We start from the raw sequence: 16,440 nt of genomic DNA on the forward strand, positions 1-16,440 counted from the left end.
GGAGAGAAGGAATTCTGGTCTGTGCATTAGAGGCTGAACAGAGATGACAACCATATGTCACTTGGCAGAAGTCAGGGGTTTGTTTGTTGCTTTTTCAGGATCCCAAATGTAATGAATTATAAAATACAGCCTAAATTAATAGTCAAGGAGGACTTTATCAGGGCCCCACACTTAGGAGATGCTCATCTGGGAGAATCTCTTTCAACTCATAGACTGTTTGACTTGATCAAAGGTTCCTGCTTTTCAGTAGACTTCTGTATAATACTCAGACTCAAGAGCTTCATGAAACAAGAGCCAGGCTGCCTCCCAGAGAAACTTTGAATCCCAGTGAGATGTCAGCCTCATCTTGAAGGCAGGAGGTCCAACTGTTTGGAAAGCAGGAACTTTTGAATATTAATGTGCTATTACAATAATGAATGGACTGCCAGTCTGTACTCTTTAGCAACTTGGTACCACCTAGATTGATATTTGAAAGGTCTTTAATTGCAACAGAATCTGAAACAACACATATGAATATTTCCATATTTTATGTTTAATGACATTATAACAATTAGACAAGTCCATTGTCTCTGCAGGGGGTAGGAGGGCTTAGATGGCATTAACCTGACTTCTGGGGGAAAGATAAGGCAGTGCCACAGACAAAGCTTTTATATTTTTGAGTGAGCACTGTTCTCAAAAAGTCCAACATTTGCTGGCTGTATGAGACATTGGATTCATCTAAAGAGTGTGCTGAATTTCATGAATAAGAAATCTCCCTAATTTAACTGCTTAGTAAAAACCTTCTCTTTGACAGACTGAGCTGCATTCATGTTAGGCTGGCTAAATAAGACTTTGCACACAGCTGAATTTAAGGAAAGAAAAAAATATCTTAGGTCAGGGAGATAATTTTCACTTTCAGTATCTTTACATAAAACCACATTTCCCATAGCAAGATAAAAGCAGGGAGTAGGTACAAATCAAGGTGAAGAAACAGTTCCACCTTATCGATCTACCGCTAACTGCTCAAACTTGAAAAACATATATAAGCATAGCATCCCTATCTTATAGAACAAAGAAACCTGAAATCAGGACCTTGTGGTTTGTTTTTTTCTCAAATGAAGAAAGGCTGTAGAGACGTAAAGAACTTTACAAAGGCCTTGAAGAGAGTTTAGTATTAAGCAACCGTAAATATGCATGGGTAAAGCAATCTGCCAAGTCTGGAGGACACAAAAGCTTCAGTGACTGCCAAGATCTCTGTGCAGGAAGTAATGTTCTCACTTTTTGCAAGTTATTACTGAAGGACCATGTTGAAATTCTACTGAACCAAGCTTAGATAAAGGCTTAGCCATGTTTAGACCAAGCAGTGCAGTGCCACATAGATGCCTGAGGTAGCTGTGAATGACTTGGGTATCTTCACAGCACAGTGTCATGTGGAGATATTAGCTTACATCCCAGAAGGAATACAGCCACATTAGTGTGGCTCTGTGCCCAGGCTAATTAGGTGATGTTTCCCCAGTTGCCAGAAATCAAGAAGTGAATCATACATCTGCCAGCATCCAACCTTCTTCTGAAAGCACGGACTGGAACTGTTTAGAACCTTAGTTATGTGAGGATTCAAAGTGAATACAAAGATAAAATCTCATCATATTACTTTGTTTAAAGCCAGAAGGAATTAAAAGTTCATCTGGTCTAACCTATGTGTAACACCTCGCCCACATACCATTAAGTCCAGCACAAGTACTTCAATCAACCCAAAGCACTGAAGTCCTTTAGAAACCAACCTACTGCATGTGTGCCACAGGCAGAGACTAACCATATGCTGTCAAAGCCAAGACTACAAAAATGACAGAGAATGGTAGTTTCCCAAATCATTTCAGCAGAAATCCATTCCTCATAGTGCTGGTTGTTATAGTCCTGGTTGTTAGCTCCCAGCTCTGGCAATGAGGATGAATCCCAGCATGAGAACAAGACACATGGACCAATTACCTAGAAATAGGATTCTCTGTGCTGCTTCAAAACAAGCAGCCCATTACTAAGATGCCAGCATCTGGTTATGGCCAATCCCTGACAATCTAAAGAAGAAAAGAACAACAACAACAACAAAAAAAAAAAAGACCAAAAAACAACCAGTGGTAGAATGGAGTAAAACTTCCCTCCTGATCCCTAGAAGCAAACCACAAAGGTACCGAACCATGATGGACACATCATGCAAGCTCAAAGCAGAGCTGTGAGAGTTTCAAGGATGGTGCAGGCAAATTGTTCTGATACAAGTAAAAAGGAAGGGTTTGATCAGGGAGGAGCATAAACCAACAGATCCCAGTACAGGCCATCACACCTCACACACAGACACAGAATTTCTTCTCGTGAATTGAATCAAACACCTTTTGTAAGATGATAAATGACCTCATCTTAAAGGCTCAAAATGATGGTGATAGAAAAAGACTCCAATGCTTAATTAATCTGCTATCTGCAAAACTATTTTGCCATGCCAAAACTCTGAAACTTCAAGTTCCAGCTACTGAATCTTGTCCTGGCTCGCCAGTGCCTGGATTGTCAACCCCACTATGAGACATCAAGTGTGATATCTCAATGAGTTGAATATGTTTATTCACAGCACCAGGCCAGTATTATAGGCTCTACGTCCTTTTTATGTCCTTTCTTTGAATCCCCAGCAGTATCTCTATATAATTCTTAGTATGTCAACACAGAAATAAAATGGTCTGAGATTTTACTGACTGCCCCCAGGAAACACTTTCCCCCTGACTAAGGCTTCACTGTTCATATAGGCAGGAGATGCAATAGCCATTTTTTGTCTTTCCGCTGCACTCTGGGCTCAGTGGAAGACATTTATCTACAATAGCCCCTGGATCCTTCTCAGAGGTACTACTTCCCCGGATGGTATTGTATTTTGTAGGTATCATCTGCATTTTTTGTTCCCAGATGTGGTAACAAGTGGCATAATTATGATAGCTGTTAAAATATTGAAATGAGTTACTGTGTGTAATATTTCTGGAAAATGCTAGAAAGCATGATGTTTATTGAAACTATATAAACATGTAAAATGTTTTCTCAACACAGTTTCCCATTTATGTTTGCACAGATGTGTATAATGTCATCACAAAACCTCTTCCAAGAAAGATAAATTAAATCAAAAGGTTTGAATAAGGCAAATAGCTAGAATGCTCTGCTGGTGCCTCAACACACCTCCACTTACATCTTTTTTATTATTTTTTTTCTTTTTTCTAAACATAAAAGATAGTCATTGACACTGGAAAATATAACAAACAAACAAAAAATTTTATGAAGGATAAAGGTCCTCAGTACAGATAAAATGGCCAGCTCTGAAGCTGCAAAGAAATATGCTTTAATTTAAGAGACAAAAGATAGTATTACAGAAGAAATTGTCATAATCAAAGCTGAAAAAAAAAATTTCTATTGTCTACTGTGCCTCTCTGTGGGAATTTTCCCAGCACAGACAGCTGTAAAGGAGGAGGGGTATTGTGAGTTTCTGTACTCTCATTCTCTCTCTTCCTCTCTTTCTCTGTCAATAAATGTCTGCAATCATATTCTTGAGCTCCAGTGTGATTTCAAGGTTCATCTCTTCCATGCAGCTCAAACACTAATTATCCCAGCTGTAATTAGTAAGATAATTAAATACTGGCTCACTCATCACTCTACCTTGTGTCGGGTCATGATTCTCCCAGAAGACCTTGAGCAGTTTCTCAAAGCTGATGTTTTCTGGCTGATATACTACTCGTACAGCCTCTGTGTGACCAGTTTTACCTTAAAAGACAAAATAAAATCAGATGTTATTAGCAAGAATTAGCTAGTGCATGCCCAGTTTTTTATATTGAGATCCAAAGCACAATTATTTGTTTCCCTTTTTATTTTTTAAACACATTTTGATTTACCATCATTTGCATTTAAGCCTCTTGCTCTTAAGACATCTGCAAGTTTGGACAAGGCCGTCGTTTTGTCAACTTTCAGGAAAAAAAAATGAATAGTTCTTAAATATTTGTACCTGAAAACTTTTTAAATATTATTAACTATTCTAAATGGAACATTAAAATAAGAATTATATATCTACATCTTCAACCATTATACATAATTATACATATACATCTATAACTTATACATCTACATTGTCTTTATCGTAGGAAACTGGGCTTCTCCTGCCATGAGCTGAGATATGGATAAAATAATTGTTTATAAAAACAAATTTCAAGAGTGTGTTTACACAAGATCACACACAGAAAAATCAAAACTTTCACATCATCCAACCTACTGATGCCAACGGGCTTTGAAAAGAGTTAAAGAGCCTGACTGAACTTTATGACAGCAGATGAGTTCAAGCAAGATCATCAGGTATTAGATCACATTTGAATACATTATTCCTATTTTTCAGTTGTCTTATGGTTCAGATTCTTTCATTCTTTATCTGTCTAAACACATAATATTATTAAAAGATCCAGCTTCATAAAATATAAACGATCTGGCCACATAATTTTCTTCAGTTATAATTAAGTTAGATTGATGAGTACTCAGACATCGCAGGGTGAGTCCACGGTACCAAGTGCTTCAAAAGCACACATGAAGAGTTTATAAATGTAGGCATTTTCGGGTGTCGTAATAACTCCATGAGTGGGAAGAAAATATATATCCTATTCTCCATTTAAATCATAACAAGGAAATATTCAACAAAAGTAAACTGGACAGCGAGATTTGCTTGTTGGTGGGGATATAATTGACTACTTGCTCAAACTATGCCAGGTTTTGATTTCATTTACACTGGCATAAATTTTGGTTTTACTCAACTGACTTCAATAGAATTGTCTGGAATTTCATGCAGTGCAACAACCGCTGAATCTAGCCCACTGATGGGTTCTGAATTAGCTGTCACCATGTAAGAAAAATCAGAGTCTATGAGTAACTAAGAGTGTTCAGTGAAAATACCAATTTGGTACCAAGAGAAATTTGGAAAAAAAAAATAGTGGAAAGAAAGAAATAAAAAAGATGCTAGGACATATTAAAGAGATGTATCAGGGAAAAGTATGACAGCATTTTATCAGTTAATTGGGCCAGATAAAATGAAGAAAACTTAAATGAGGCCCAGAGGGGTGGGCTGGCAATCAGAAGTGATTTAAAAGAGTAGGATTAAATTTAGCCTAGAACACAGAGGAGTAAAAGGGGAGACATCTGGGATACCTGTAAAGAAAATTTTGACAAAATCATATTGCTTTCTACCTAGTGTGCTTCACAACACAACAAAAATAGGCTCAGTGAGATTGAAAGGCAAAAACAGGTGAGTTATATGTAACCTGTAGCTAAAGCCATGTCACCGTGTCCACCAGGATAATGTCCAGGCAAACAATGGCCCAATTCCTCTTCCACATGCCTATTGAAGACAATGTTAGCAACTCATCATCTGAAGGCAAATTTTGAATGCAGGTTAACAGAAAGGGATCATACACTTAGTAGAATAAAAGTAAAAGTCATAGGTAATTCGCTTGATAATAAAGTGAAATGGTCTTTCTATATTATGGTGTGAACTGATGGCCAGTATAGGTCAGGGAAGGAACTTATTCCAGATTCCATGGTTTGAAGTAGACCGTGGTTTTGGTTATAGATTACCAGGGGAGCCAGGGGAGATAATGTATTTTGCCTTAGATGAAGACCAGGTTGGGAATTTTGTTGTTGCTTGAGATAAAGCAGGAGAGCAAATGGACAGTGGTTTGTCCAGCTTTGGCAAACCTACTTTCTGTAACTAAAAAGAGATTAAGGAGTGGCTTCTGACTTCATTTTTTTTTTTTAAGCCAATGTGAACCTTATGAAAGGTTCTTACCACTCAGGAGCAAATTGCTTGTCTAAGATGAGTAGCTTTAGATCACAAGAGAGTTTCTTCAAGAACTTCAAAACAACAGAGGCATTACCTTTCCTCTCAGTTGAAGCAGCAATTACATCTTGTCAACACTGTCTGCTCTGACTAATCCAGAAGTTCAAAGAATCAGCTTTCTTCTTTTCCTCTGAATAAGGAAATAACAGTGCTGCTCCAAGAACTATAGCCTGACCTCAAGAAAAAAAAATCCTCAGATGTGTGGCTAACAGACTGTTAGAACCTAGAGCATATTTAAAATCAATATTCGTTCTCGGAGGAAAAGCAAGGAGCTAATACCTGCTAGTCTCATCAGATCCACCTTTAATTTTCCTCAAAGCTTTTCCACTACCTAGTGGATTTTCTTTCAGAATATGGCATGGCTATTTCTATTAAGAACAATCTTTGTCATTTGTGGTGAGGACTCCTACTTCCCAACAATTTTAGTCGAAACCATACCAATCAACTGGGTACATGTGAGCAAACGGAGAGGTAAAAGGCTTCATCTGGGACAGATTAACCACAAGCTTTCCTGGAAGAAGCATGGATAGAAAATAGTATCGGGGACAGAGGAAAAGAAAAGGCACAATCTCTCTGCAGGTACAATGTGCTTTACAACAAGGAATTAACAGATAGCCCAACATTACCCTAAGCAGCACATGGAAACTGGTAGCCCACTGGTGCTGAACACAACTCAGCTGCAGCAAAAGTGACAAAAATAAACCAACATTGGGCTCTCCCTCTTTGCCTTCTTAGTTCACTTTTTGCATTAGGCTTAAGTTTGACTACAAAAACAGAACGATCACATTTTAGTTTGGATTTCACACATTTGGTACACTGCAGCACCAAAAGAACAGTGCAGAGATGAAAAGATCTAACCACTCCTCTGTATTGTAAAATAAAATAAAATAAAATTCTAATCAAATCTTCTTTGTAAGATTTCTTAAAATGGAGAGGCAGTAATCAAAGAAAAACAATAAACCCACTTAGTCTCAAAAAAGCTGTACGTTTTTCAACAAGAAATTGAACCAGCTAACACTGAACAGCTGAGACAATTTAAACTGATCAGTGATGGATGCTATTCTCTCAGTAATATTCAGCTCTCAGAATTTATCATGAAACGTTCATTTATATTAAGTCAGAGTCATGGTGTCCTCAGATCACCTATTGGTTTTAATTAGCTGATTTTTAATGTTCCACAGTAAAAGCATGCTTCATTTTAAGTTCCAAAAGTTTTAACAAGTATGAATATTTCTAGAAGCCTCCTCTCAAAAAAGCTCAAACTTTGAACCATGTTTTTTCAATAATTTATTGAATCACTCACTATAATTTAATTTGCTGTTAAATGGGCAAATATAAATCCTTTATTTATAGGTGCCATTATCGGATTTCCAGTTATGGTGCTGAGTTCTCCTTCAGCTTTAGAAGGAGCTTAGCCATAGAAGAACCTCGCTGCAGATGATAAGACTTTATTACACCATAGCAGAGAGGGCTGTGTGCCAACAGCAGATTGTCTGTTTATCCTATATCCATTTCCCACTTAGAAAACATAGCCACTCTCAGAGGATTAGCTACAGTGAGCTCTTTCAGTGGGGATTCAAACTCTGGCAAAAACGTTCCTGTAAAGAGCAGTGCAAAAAAGACATCTGAGTGACACATCGGTGCTTCTTTTCAATTTTTTTCTTCCTAATAGTGTTTAGATTTTCACCTTCTTAATCATCTCCCAGGTGAGTGCCCAAGCCAACGGATTATAGAGGCGAGCTCATTCTTTTCAAGTTGCTGCATCCAGTAAGCATTTAATTATTTCCTGCAAAGTGGAACAACTTCAAAGGGCTGGCTGCGGAGCACTTCACCTGTGAATACCCAGCCACCCAGCTGCTATGGCGCTGCCACGTGGCACGTGGGCCTCTCCAGCTAGTCCAGCCCTGGCTGAATTAGGTTAGAAAGTTCAACCAATGCCTAAACTATTCCCTCGTGTCCCACTTATTTAATAAAAAGGGCTGTGTCTCTTAACCCAATGAAATAAGGGGCCTAAATCCAGGAGATGCTCTACATGGTTTTAAATCCTGAAAAGCAGGAGGCACCATAGCTTGGCAAAGGGCAAAGCTACCAGGCTCCTAGAGAGGTTTCTAAATGCTTTCCTACAAGCAATAGCTGATGTGCCACCCATTTTGAAGCATCCATCTCTTCCCACACAAAACAGGTAATCCAGGAACCCAGCTGGTTGCTGCCAACTCCACCATGGCTCCATAACAATAAATCCCACCAAGGCACAGGCACAGGTGCTGGGATTTCTTCACCCACACTGCTAAATGGTTAGCATGGTACCAGCCCAGTGCTGGCTCACTCAATCCCCAGACCAGAATTCTGGCCATGAAAAATCCCCAGTGAGCAGCTGGGACGAACCACCGCTTGGACATATGTCTGTGGGCAACCCATGCCCCTCAGTCCCTATATTCTGTAGGCAGCACCTTTATGGCTCAAGCACTTTGGCTTCGAGGTGATTGCAGCCCAAATGCTAAAGCTAAGAACTGGACTCTCAGCTTGTGCTCTTGTCTATAGTTTTCCCTTTTTGTGCAACACACTCTTCATCAGCTTCATATTTTCTGACACAAATGTAAATGTCTAAATATAACTGAAAGGAACGGGCAGCAGATTTTCAGCTGACGCACATTCCAGAGCTTATCGATTTTGGAGCTGAAACTATTTGTGCTAGCTAAAGCCTAGGCCCTAGTGAATATGCAAAGTATTACATGAAAAAGTAATAGGCCCTGCTTCTCCAAACCACCCTGGGAATTTTTATTTTGTAGATATCGCTAATAACATCTCCAGCTTCTCTGTAAAATAGCAGTGTGCTAAATAAACAAACAGGTTAGACACGAACACACTGAGAACCCACAGCCTGGGGATCTTTATATCTTTTCTTTTTTTTTTTTTTTTTAACTTTTACTTTTTTACCTTCAAAGTAATGAAGGTGAAAAGAATGGAAATAACCACACACCAACAGGTTTTTTAAGAGAAGAAGGGTCCTTTATGGCAATATTATTTGACTTCGCAGCTAACACAGACCAGGGAATTTCTCTGGAGCAGGCTTGTATTTAGTAATCTGAAAAACCCCTGGTTGTTCAGCGTGAAGAGATGGTAAGCAGCCAGCCCCTGCATGTTCCTTCTGCAACTCATTGTTTCCTGGCCACTATTCAGTTTTTGGGGTGATTTTCCTATTGTTTAGAAGATAACAATAAAATATATCAGGTATAAAATGGCACTAACATGTGGCTACTGTTTTTTCACTTTCTTTATGTTTCCCAAAACACTAATGACTTTGTCAGCATTGAAATAAGAGATTATGTTTGGCTCGTTATCCACTGTGAGTTTCTGATTCACTGCTTTACAAAACATAATGCTTTACTTTCTCGGTGTGATCCACACTGTTTTATACAGCTGTGCTAAAATATATGTCAGTCCTATACAGCAAGAAACCAGTTTATGACCATGGGCCAACTCTGCAGTTGTTAATCTAAATAAACTTGGGTTTAACTGCTAGAAACTTCTTGCCTGAAAAAGATCTCAAGAACCAAGGCCACTTCTAATGCCTACAGAAGGTAGCACATACTACAGCTACAAGGTGATACGTACATCTGAAGAGACAATTTTCTAAAAGTTTATCTATTTGTTTTAGGATAGGGCAGATGAATGACACAGTAAATGAAAACTTAAGAAGAAAAAATTTGCTAATGGAACAATGAGTCTACTGTGAAATGTATTTCTGGTGACTATCACAGTTACTGAGTTTTTTACTCTGTGGTATCAAAATAAAGAGAATAAAGGCCACAGTGAAAATTGGTGAAAGTGAAGAAGTGAGCCCTGTCAGCAGCAAAACCACTGTTACCGGCACTTTGTTACAGAACTGCAGGCTCCCAGGATGGCTGGGGCTGGGGGCACCTTCAGGTGCCCCTGTCCCCCTCTGCCCCAGCACGGTGCCCAGCCCCACGTGCCTGGGCTCGGGGAGCTCTCCCAGGAGCATCCCCCGGCCCCTCTCGGGGCAGCCTGTGCCAGGGCTCCGGCTCCCCTGGGCCCAACAGTGCTGCCTGAGGGGCAGGGGGAGCCGCTGGGGCTCCAGGCTGGGCCCGGGGCCTCTGGGCCTGGCCCTGGGCAGCGCTGAGCAGAGCCCGGCTCCGGCCTCTCCGCACCTCCCTGCGGGTACTGACGGCCATGGGGGAGCTCCCCCAGAGCCTCCTCTGCTCCAGGCCCAGCAGCCCCAGCTCTCGCAGCCTCTCCTCATAGCATGGAAGCTTGGGGACCAGCAGCACCTTCTTGACTGACCCTCCCTCCTTCAATTCTACATTGAAGAATCCATTAAAAATATAATAAAATAAATTTTTATAGCCTGTAGTACAAAAGGAGACAGCAAAACTTTACTATCTTGTTTACTGTCTGTATACGTTAGGTCCTCGTTAGGCTGAAAGTCCACTCTACCAGCAAATGTCCACACTACCAGCCCTTCAGGAGGGATTACCACACCAGACTCACTTCAGTGGACTGAATGCCATTCACAGCTGGAGTGCAGAAAGTGTGCTCCAGGAGAGCATATTTGGATTTAATTTCATTCAAAAGGAACCTCATCTTCAAAAAATATTCCAGTGATTTCTCACAGATGTCAGCGGAAAGCTACTTTACCATGTGTGTTGGGAGGAACACCTGATTTCTACGGCAGTCTGGTTGCGATGTGTGATACAGGTTATCCCTGGTTGAGTTGTATTGCACAGCAGAGATCAATGAACTGGATGAGCAGCATTGCCTTAAGGATTAATCTGACATTTTTCCTGGACAATAGAACAGAACATCTCATATGACATTCAACTGAAGAGAAAATGTTGAAGATAGGCATATAATTAATGCCAGTCAACATGGTTGCATGGAATATAGGTCTTGTCAGCCAAACTTGATTTCATTCTCTGATGAAATTACAAGTCTAGTTGTAATAAATGTGGAATGTAATAGCATGGATGTAATAGACTTAGACTTTATTAATGCATTTGACTTATTACTTCATGACAGTCTGATTAAAAAATTAGCACCATACAATATCAATAGTGCACGTGTTAAATGGATTAAGAATTGTCTAAATGACAGTTCTAAAAAAATTGTCTAAAGGGAACACGCATTGAATTGGAGCATTTTTATCTGTGCTCTGCAGGGACTGGTACAAAGCCTGTTGCTTTCATCAGTAATTTTAAAGAAATAAAAAGTCTCAACTTCCAAAATCTGTTGGTAACTCAGATGAGGAGGCTGATAGGATGGTCTGAGAAAGTGATCACTTGCTGTGCTGGGCCCATTCAATCAAAAATGTGTTAAAAAGAGTCATATTTAAAATTGTACTTATGGGAACAAGTGACACACACCATACCTGCAAACAGGGAACAATCTTAGAGGAAAGTGCAAGGGTGGCAGTAGACAAGCAAGTAAATATAGAATTCTTTTGCAATGTTAAAAAACATAGTGCCTGCATTGGGATGCCTAAGTAAAAATGATGTTGGTTGGAAGAGCACTGGTGAGATCAATCCTGACATTAACTAGACCCTCAAAAATGATTTCAGTGACAGCCTCAAAAGGCATGAAATGTTTAGCTTTCAAAAAGAAAATCTAGAGGTTTTTGATTAAAGGATAGAAGCATCTTCCCAGGAAGAGAATGACTGAGGGTCTTTGAACAAGAAAGGAAAAGGCATCAAGAGCCAGTGGTAGGAGCTGAAACCAGGAAAATTCAAATGGACGAGCAGGCACATATTTTTAATACTGAAGATGATTATCTGCTACAAAACATTACACCACTGAATTACACCATTTGACCATTCAGTGTTCCTATATACCTATGTCTTATAAACCAAGGGAAGTGGTTTATTCCTCATCTCCTGATACTTTCAAATGAAGTCAGATTTCATTCTGGGAGAGATGCTCAGACAAATACCTGTTAAACTTAAAGGAAAAAGTTATACAGCTTAATAAAATAGTAAATGGATAAAATGTAATGACCTATGATATAAAAGATATCAAATTAAATAATGCAGTGAGCCCTTACCAGCCTTAAATGCTGTGAATATATGAGTGAATTGCCCCTCTTTTCCTTTGTTCACTTAACTTTAATAAAGCCTTTCTATTCCAAACTGCACAAAGAGTCGGGGCTTCCGTATTATCTTCTTTTCATCATGGTCGATGAAGTAGACTATAACCTAACTACAATTTCTATATTATCTTTATATAGGTGAGTTAACATCTTTCAGCTAGTGTTGGGAGCAGAAAGACACCTACCTTACTGCCACTTTTACAAAATTCTTATTTAAAAGCTCAAATTTAACCCTAAGCTTACACATTAGATGGACAGAGCCTTTACATATCAATAAATTATGTTTACTAACAAACCAGTTATACTTGGCACCATGGAAGTGCAATGCCAGGCTTCTAACATCTAGCCTGTGTGACACTAAACACTACACTGGGTGAATATAGAACAAAACAAATGGTTGTGCACATCTTAGAGTGAGAAATGCTGGCTTTAGGTTAGGACACATTAATTACAAAGTTAAGTAATAAAATGAAAGATAAAATATGGAAGAAGTAATGGGAATTACAGAACCCTAGCCTCATAACTAGCAGCAACCTCATATTCTCTACAGCATCTTACACTGCTGTGGAGTCAAGAGTTCAGGCATAACTGGTTTATATGTGAGCTTTCTGTAAAATGGCATGCTAAAATAACCATTGCTCTAACAAAAACTTTGCTCTTGGAAACAAAAATCTATTTCATACATTTTCAAATACCAAAAAAAATGCAATATATCTCATGAAAAGCGGTTTGCACAGTTATAAAAAAAAAAAAAAAAAAAAGTAAAAATGAAAGAAGGTCAAAAATATGGTCATATGAACACACAATGAAGATATTGCACAGAAGACAGGTGGCTTTGAAAACTGTCACTGAATATCTTCAAAATATATGTGGGAAATGTGTCATTTTCCTGTCTGGGACTGAAACACTCAATAGCATAAAACAGTACGAATCATTCAATTTTCTTTCCTAGACTAGGATCCAAGCCATGGAAGGCTACAACAAGATAGAGTCCATCATTTTTCATTACAAATAAATTTATTTCCACCTCCTCAAAGAAAGCACAAGAAAAGCTTGTTCCTAAGCCTTCATAACAACACAATATACAGTTTTGCTTTAAGTGTATGTTAACACTTCATCTTTTGTTTAGATGATATTTATAAGAGGAGATAAAATCCACAATAGATTTGTTTCCCTCACTCATGCTGTGATAAATACAAGAATCTTCTTTGATTTTATCACCCTCTACTTTGACATTCCTCAAAGTTGTTGCATTATGTGTGTTCTTCTCTGCCCTGTATTAGATAATAAACAGTAATACATTAAAAATATATATATCCAGAAAAAAGGGAAGAAAGAATTCCACTTTTTAACAGAGAGTCTCATTAGGAAAAAATATGTCCTCATGTGATGAGCCAGCCATCAACAGAGTAACATCACTAAGAGAAATCGAAATTCCTGGAAAGTTTTTTCTTTGTTTGTTTGTTTGCTTTTGGTAAAAAATTCTAGTCCTGACTCTGGAAACACATCACAAATGCAAAAGTACTCCTCTGATTAAAATTATTCATATTGCAGGAAAGATTTAATGAGCTGTAATTTTAGATTCTGTGGTTGGGGAGAATTCAATCTTAAACTGCTCAGCTTAGGTTTTTACTGGATACTTTGGACTAAGTGAATTTAGCCTCCTCAGAAGAAAAAATGTTGTCATTCAGAACTTAAGTTGTTGTATTCTACAACCCTGCTCATTCGCTGCTTTTGAATTCATTCCTTATCTGGCACATTTGTGCCTATGAGATCAGGTAGGAATATGCCTTTTAAGAAATATAATGAGGCTCCTGTACCAAATTTGTGACATACTGGAATACCATAAAAGACTTTTTAATTCATATATATGCTTTTTATAAACAATAATCACATTCACTCATTCATTGATATACATATTATTACAATGATACATGTTGATCGATATACATAGTGTTATGTATAGAGGACACTCCTGGACAACAGAAAAAAATGCAAGGAAATAGAAGAGAAGAGGGAACAGAGCACAGCAGTGTAAGACTTCGGGGGCATCCAACCTAAATGCATTGCCTTTTGCTATGTGAACAGGACCCGAGCTGAACTGCAGCTCCAACTTTGGCCAGTAACTAAAGCCCAAGATTCATTATCCCATTCCATGCAACTTTAGTCTATGTCTGGTCTCATTGGTTTCTGCTGTCACACAGTTATGAATTTAATAGCTCAGAAGCTAGTCTCGTTGCAAAGCTCCTTTGAAAAATTAAATTAATGAGATGATGTTGACGTTTTTTATCATAATAGATAAACACAGTGAATAAAGACCAGCCCAGGAAATATATCCTGTTATCCATGGGCATGAAAAACTTTGAGGATAAAAGATTAACACTACGTCACAGTTGCACCATGCCTTTGTCCTGAAGACTTCAAAGTAGTTTCTAAATTTTGATTCCATTATCCCCATTTTGCAGAGCGAAACCCGCTAATACATTGTGTTCTTCATAATTAATTTTCCAAACATGCAACGTAATTTATTTGAAAACTATAAGCTGTGCCAACAGCATTTTTATTCATTTAAAAACCCAAGTGTACAGCCTTACCTAATACCAATATTTAGTGTTGGGCAAAGGGAAGCAATATTACCATGCTTTGATAATAATAAAAAAAATCAGTTATGCCATGATGTGTGGAATACATACAGTGATGCAATTTTGCCTTCAGGTAAGAATTTCATATGGTAATAATTTGGCTATATTACCTTCCATTTCCAGAACACTAATTGTTTCTAACAAGCTCAATAAAAAGGATGCTATCTTCAACTAGATGAAATTAAGATTACTACCACTAGTTCAGTTGTACCACAAAGGCATCTAGTTTATTTGAGATGACTTTGGACAAATCATCTGGACTTCAGCTGCTGCTCCAGAAGGCAGAAGGTCTCCTAGAGGCCCAGTGACAATTTGTCAGCCCTGCCTGTATGGCTCTGATCACTTACAGCATCTAAATGGCTGTCTGTTCAAGCAACTAAATAATTCCTCCCTATTTATTTTATTGTGAAATCCACAGGCACAAGTTGCAGCTGTCTGGCTCAGTTTTGGTCCAGCCATAGATCCCCTGTGTCACCTTAAGCAAATAACCTAATGTGTCCCTCAGGATTTTGTTTGTAAGATATGAAGTTGGCTCCAGGTGATGATTTCAGAAATGAAATTAGGTATAATGACTGAATCCTGACTGATTATTAAAATACTTCCTCAGTTACTGCCTTGGTGGAATAGAAGTCAGACAGTCTCCACGGGACTTGTGTCTTGGCCTTCTCTGATCAAAGACAATCCAGAGTCATAACACGAAGAGCATGCAAAGTGAAGTACCACAGGACTAGAAGATGACTGCAAAATGAGGCAAGATTGTTGGAACATTGAAATTTTCCTTAAAAAACAGGGAATAAACCAAATGTTAATACAATCCCCTGAAAGATCCAATAGGCAGAGACACAAAGACCAAGTCTTCGAAGAGCAGGAACCTTCTGACCACTGAACCAGCCAGGGATAGAGAGCTGACCACAGAGGGCAAGGAACAACATGAGGAACTTTCCAGAGCCCATCCTGGTGGCACAGACTGCCGTGATTCTATGATTAGGAATCTGAAGCCATTATTTCCAGATCATATTTTAATTTGCCTGAATATTTATATTTCTTGTAGTTCCTAAAGCTAGAAAAAAGCTTGTGTTTAAAAAAGCCAAAGAGTAAGTCTTCAAAAACCTGAGTGCTGCTGTCTCATATAAAGCTTTACTTGTTTGTTTCAACTATGACTTGTTCCTGAAAAGGCCAATGGAAACCAAAAATACCCTGGTTGGGAAGGGGGTGATGTTCCAGGACAGCTGTGAGCAGGATCAGGAGTAAGCAGCTATAAAGACCCAAGTCTCCAGAAAAGAATCTTAATGAGAGATTTGTTCACAAAAGTATTCATGAAACTCAGATCAGGTCTGTGCTGCAGTACTGAAAAAGCAGAGATAAAAAAGTGGAAAAGGTAGATCTCAATAAAATGCCCAGACTCAGTACTGGGATCCAACTTCAGTCTGTAATGGGAATATTTTTTCTCGTGTCAATTTAGCAGAAAATACAGATTTTTTGGAAAAAAAAAAAAAAATACAGCTTTTATCTGCAAAGGCTCTGTACTGGAGTTATGCAATCCACAGGATTTGCTTAAATAAATGGACATAATGGAAGGAAAAGAATTACAGAAATGTGAAGAATATACCATGGATTGAGAACTTTAAAGAGGAATAAATGGAGATAAATAGAATGCCTAGGGACATTTATTTATAGCAAGTTCCGTGTAAGGAGTTGGAAAATGTTAAATAATCTGGAAGATAAAAAGTAAGAAACAAGATTTATTCTATTCCACTAGAATAACAAAAATGGTTGTTTTATCCTTTTTCTCTCTAGAGTGATTTCAGTAAGAGGTTAGTACTCCG

At 38.5% G+C, this 16,440-nt stretch overlaps 1 protein-coding gene across 1 annotated transcript in view; it reads right to left on the reverse strand.

The window, feature by feature from the left end:
• The window catches only part of MSRA (methionine sulfoxide reductase A), a 271,314-nt gene that overhangs the window by 102,939 nt on the left and 151,935 nt on the right, over positions 1–16,440 (reverse strand). Inside the window, exon 4 of the mRNA XM_084285134.1 lies at positions 3,658–3,762. Within this exon, the coding sequence (XP_084141260.1) occupies positions 3,658–3,762 (105 nt within the window). The remainder of the gene's footprint in view (positions 1–3,657; positions 3,763–16,440) is intronic.

This window comes from Netta rufina (assembly GCF_964035555.1).
Source record: "Netta rufina genome assembly, chromosome: 3".
In the NCBI taxonomy this organism is placed as follows: Eukaryota; Metazoa; Chordata; class Aves; order Anseriformes; family Anatidae; genus Netta; species Netta rufina.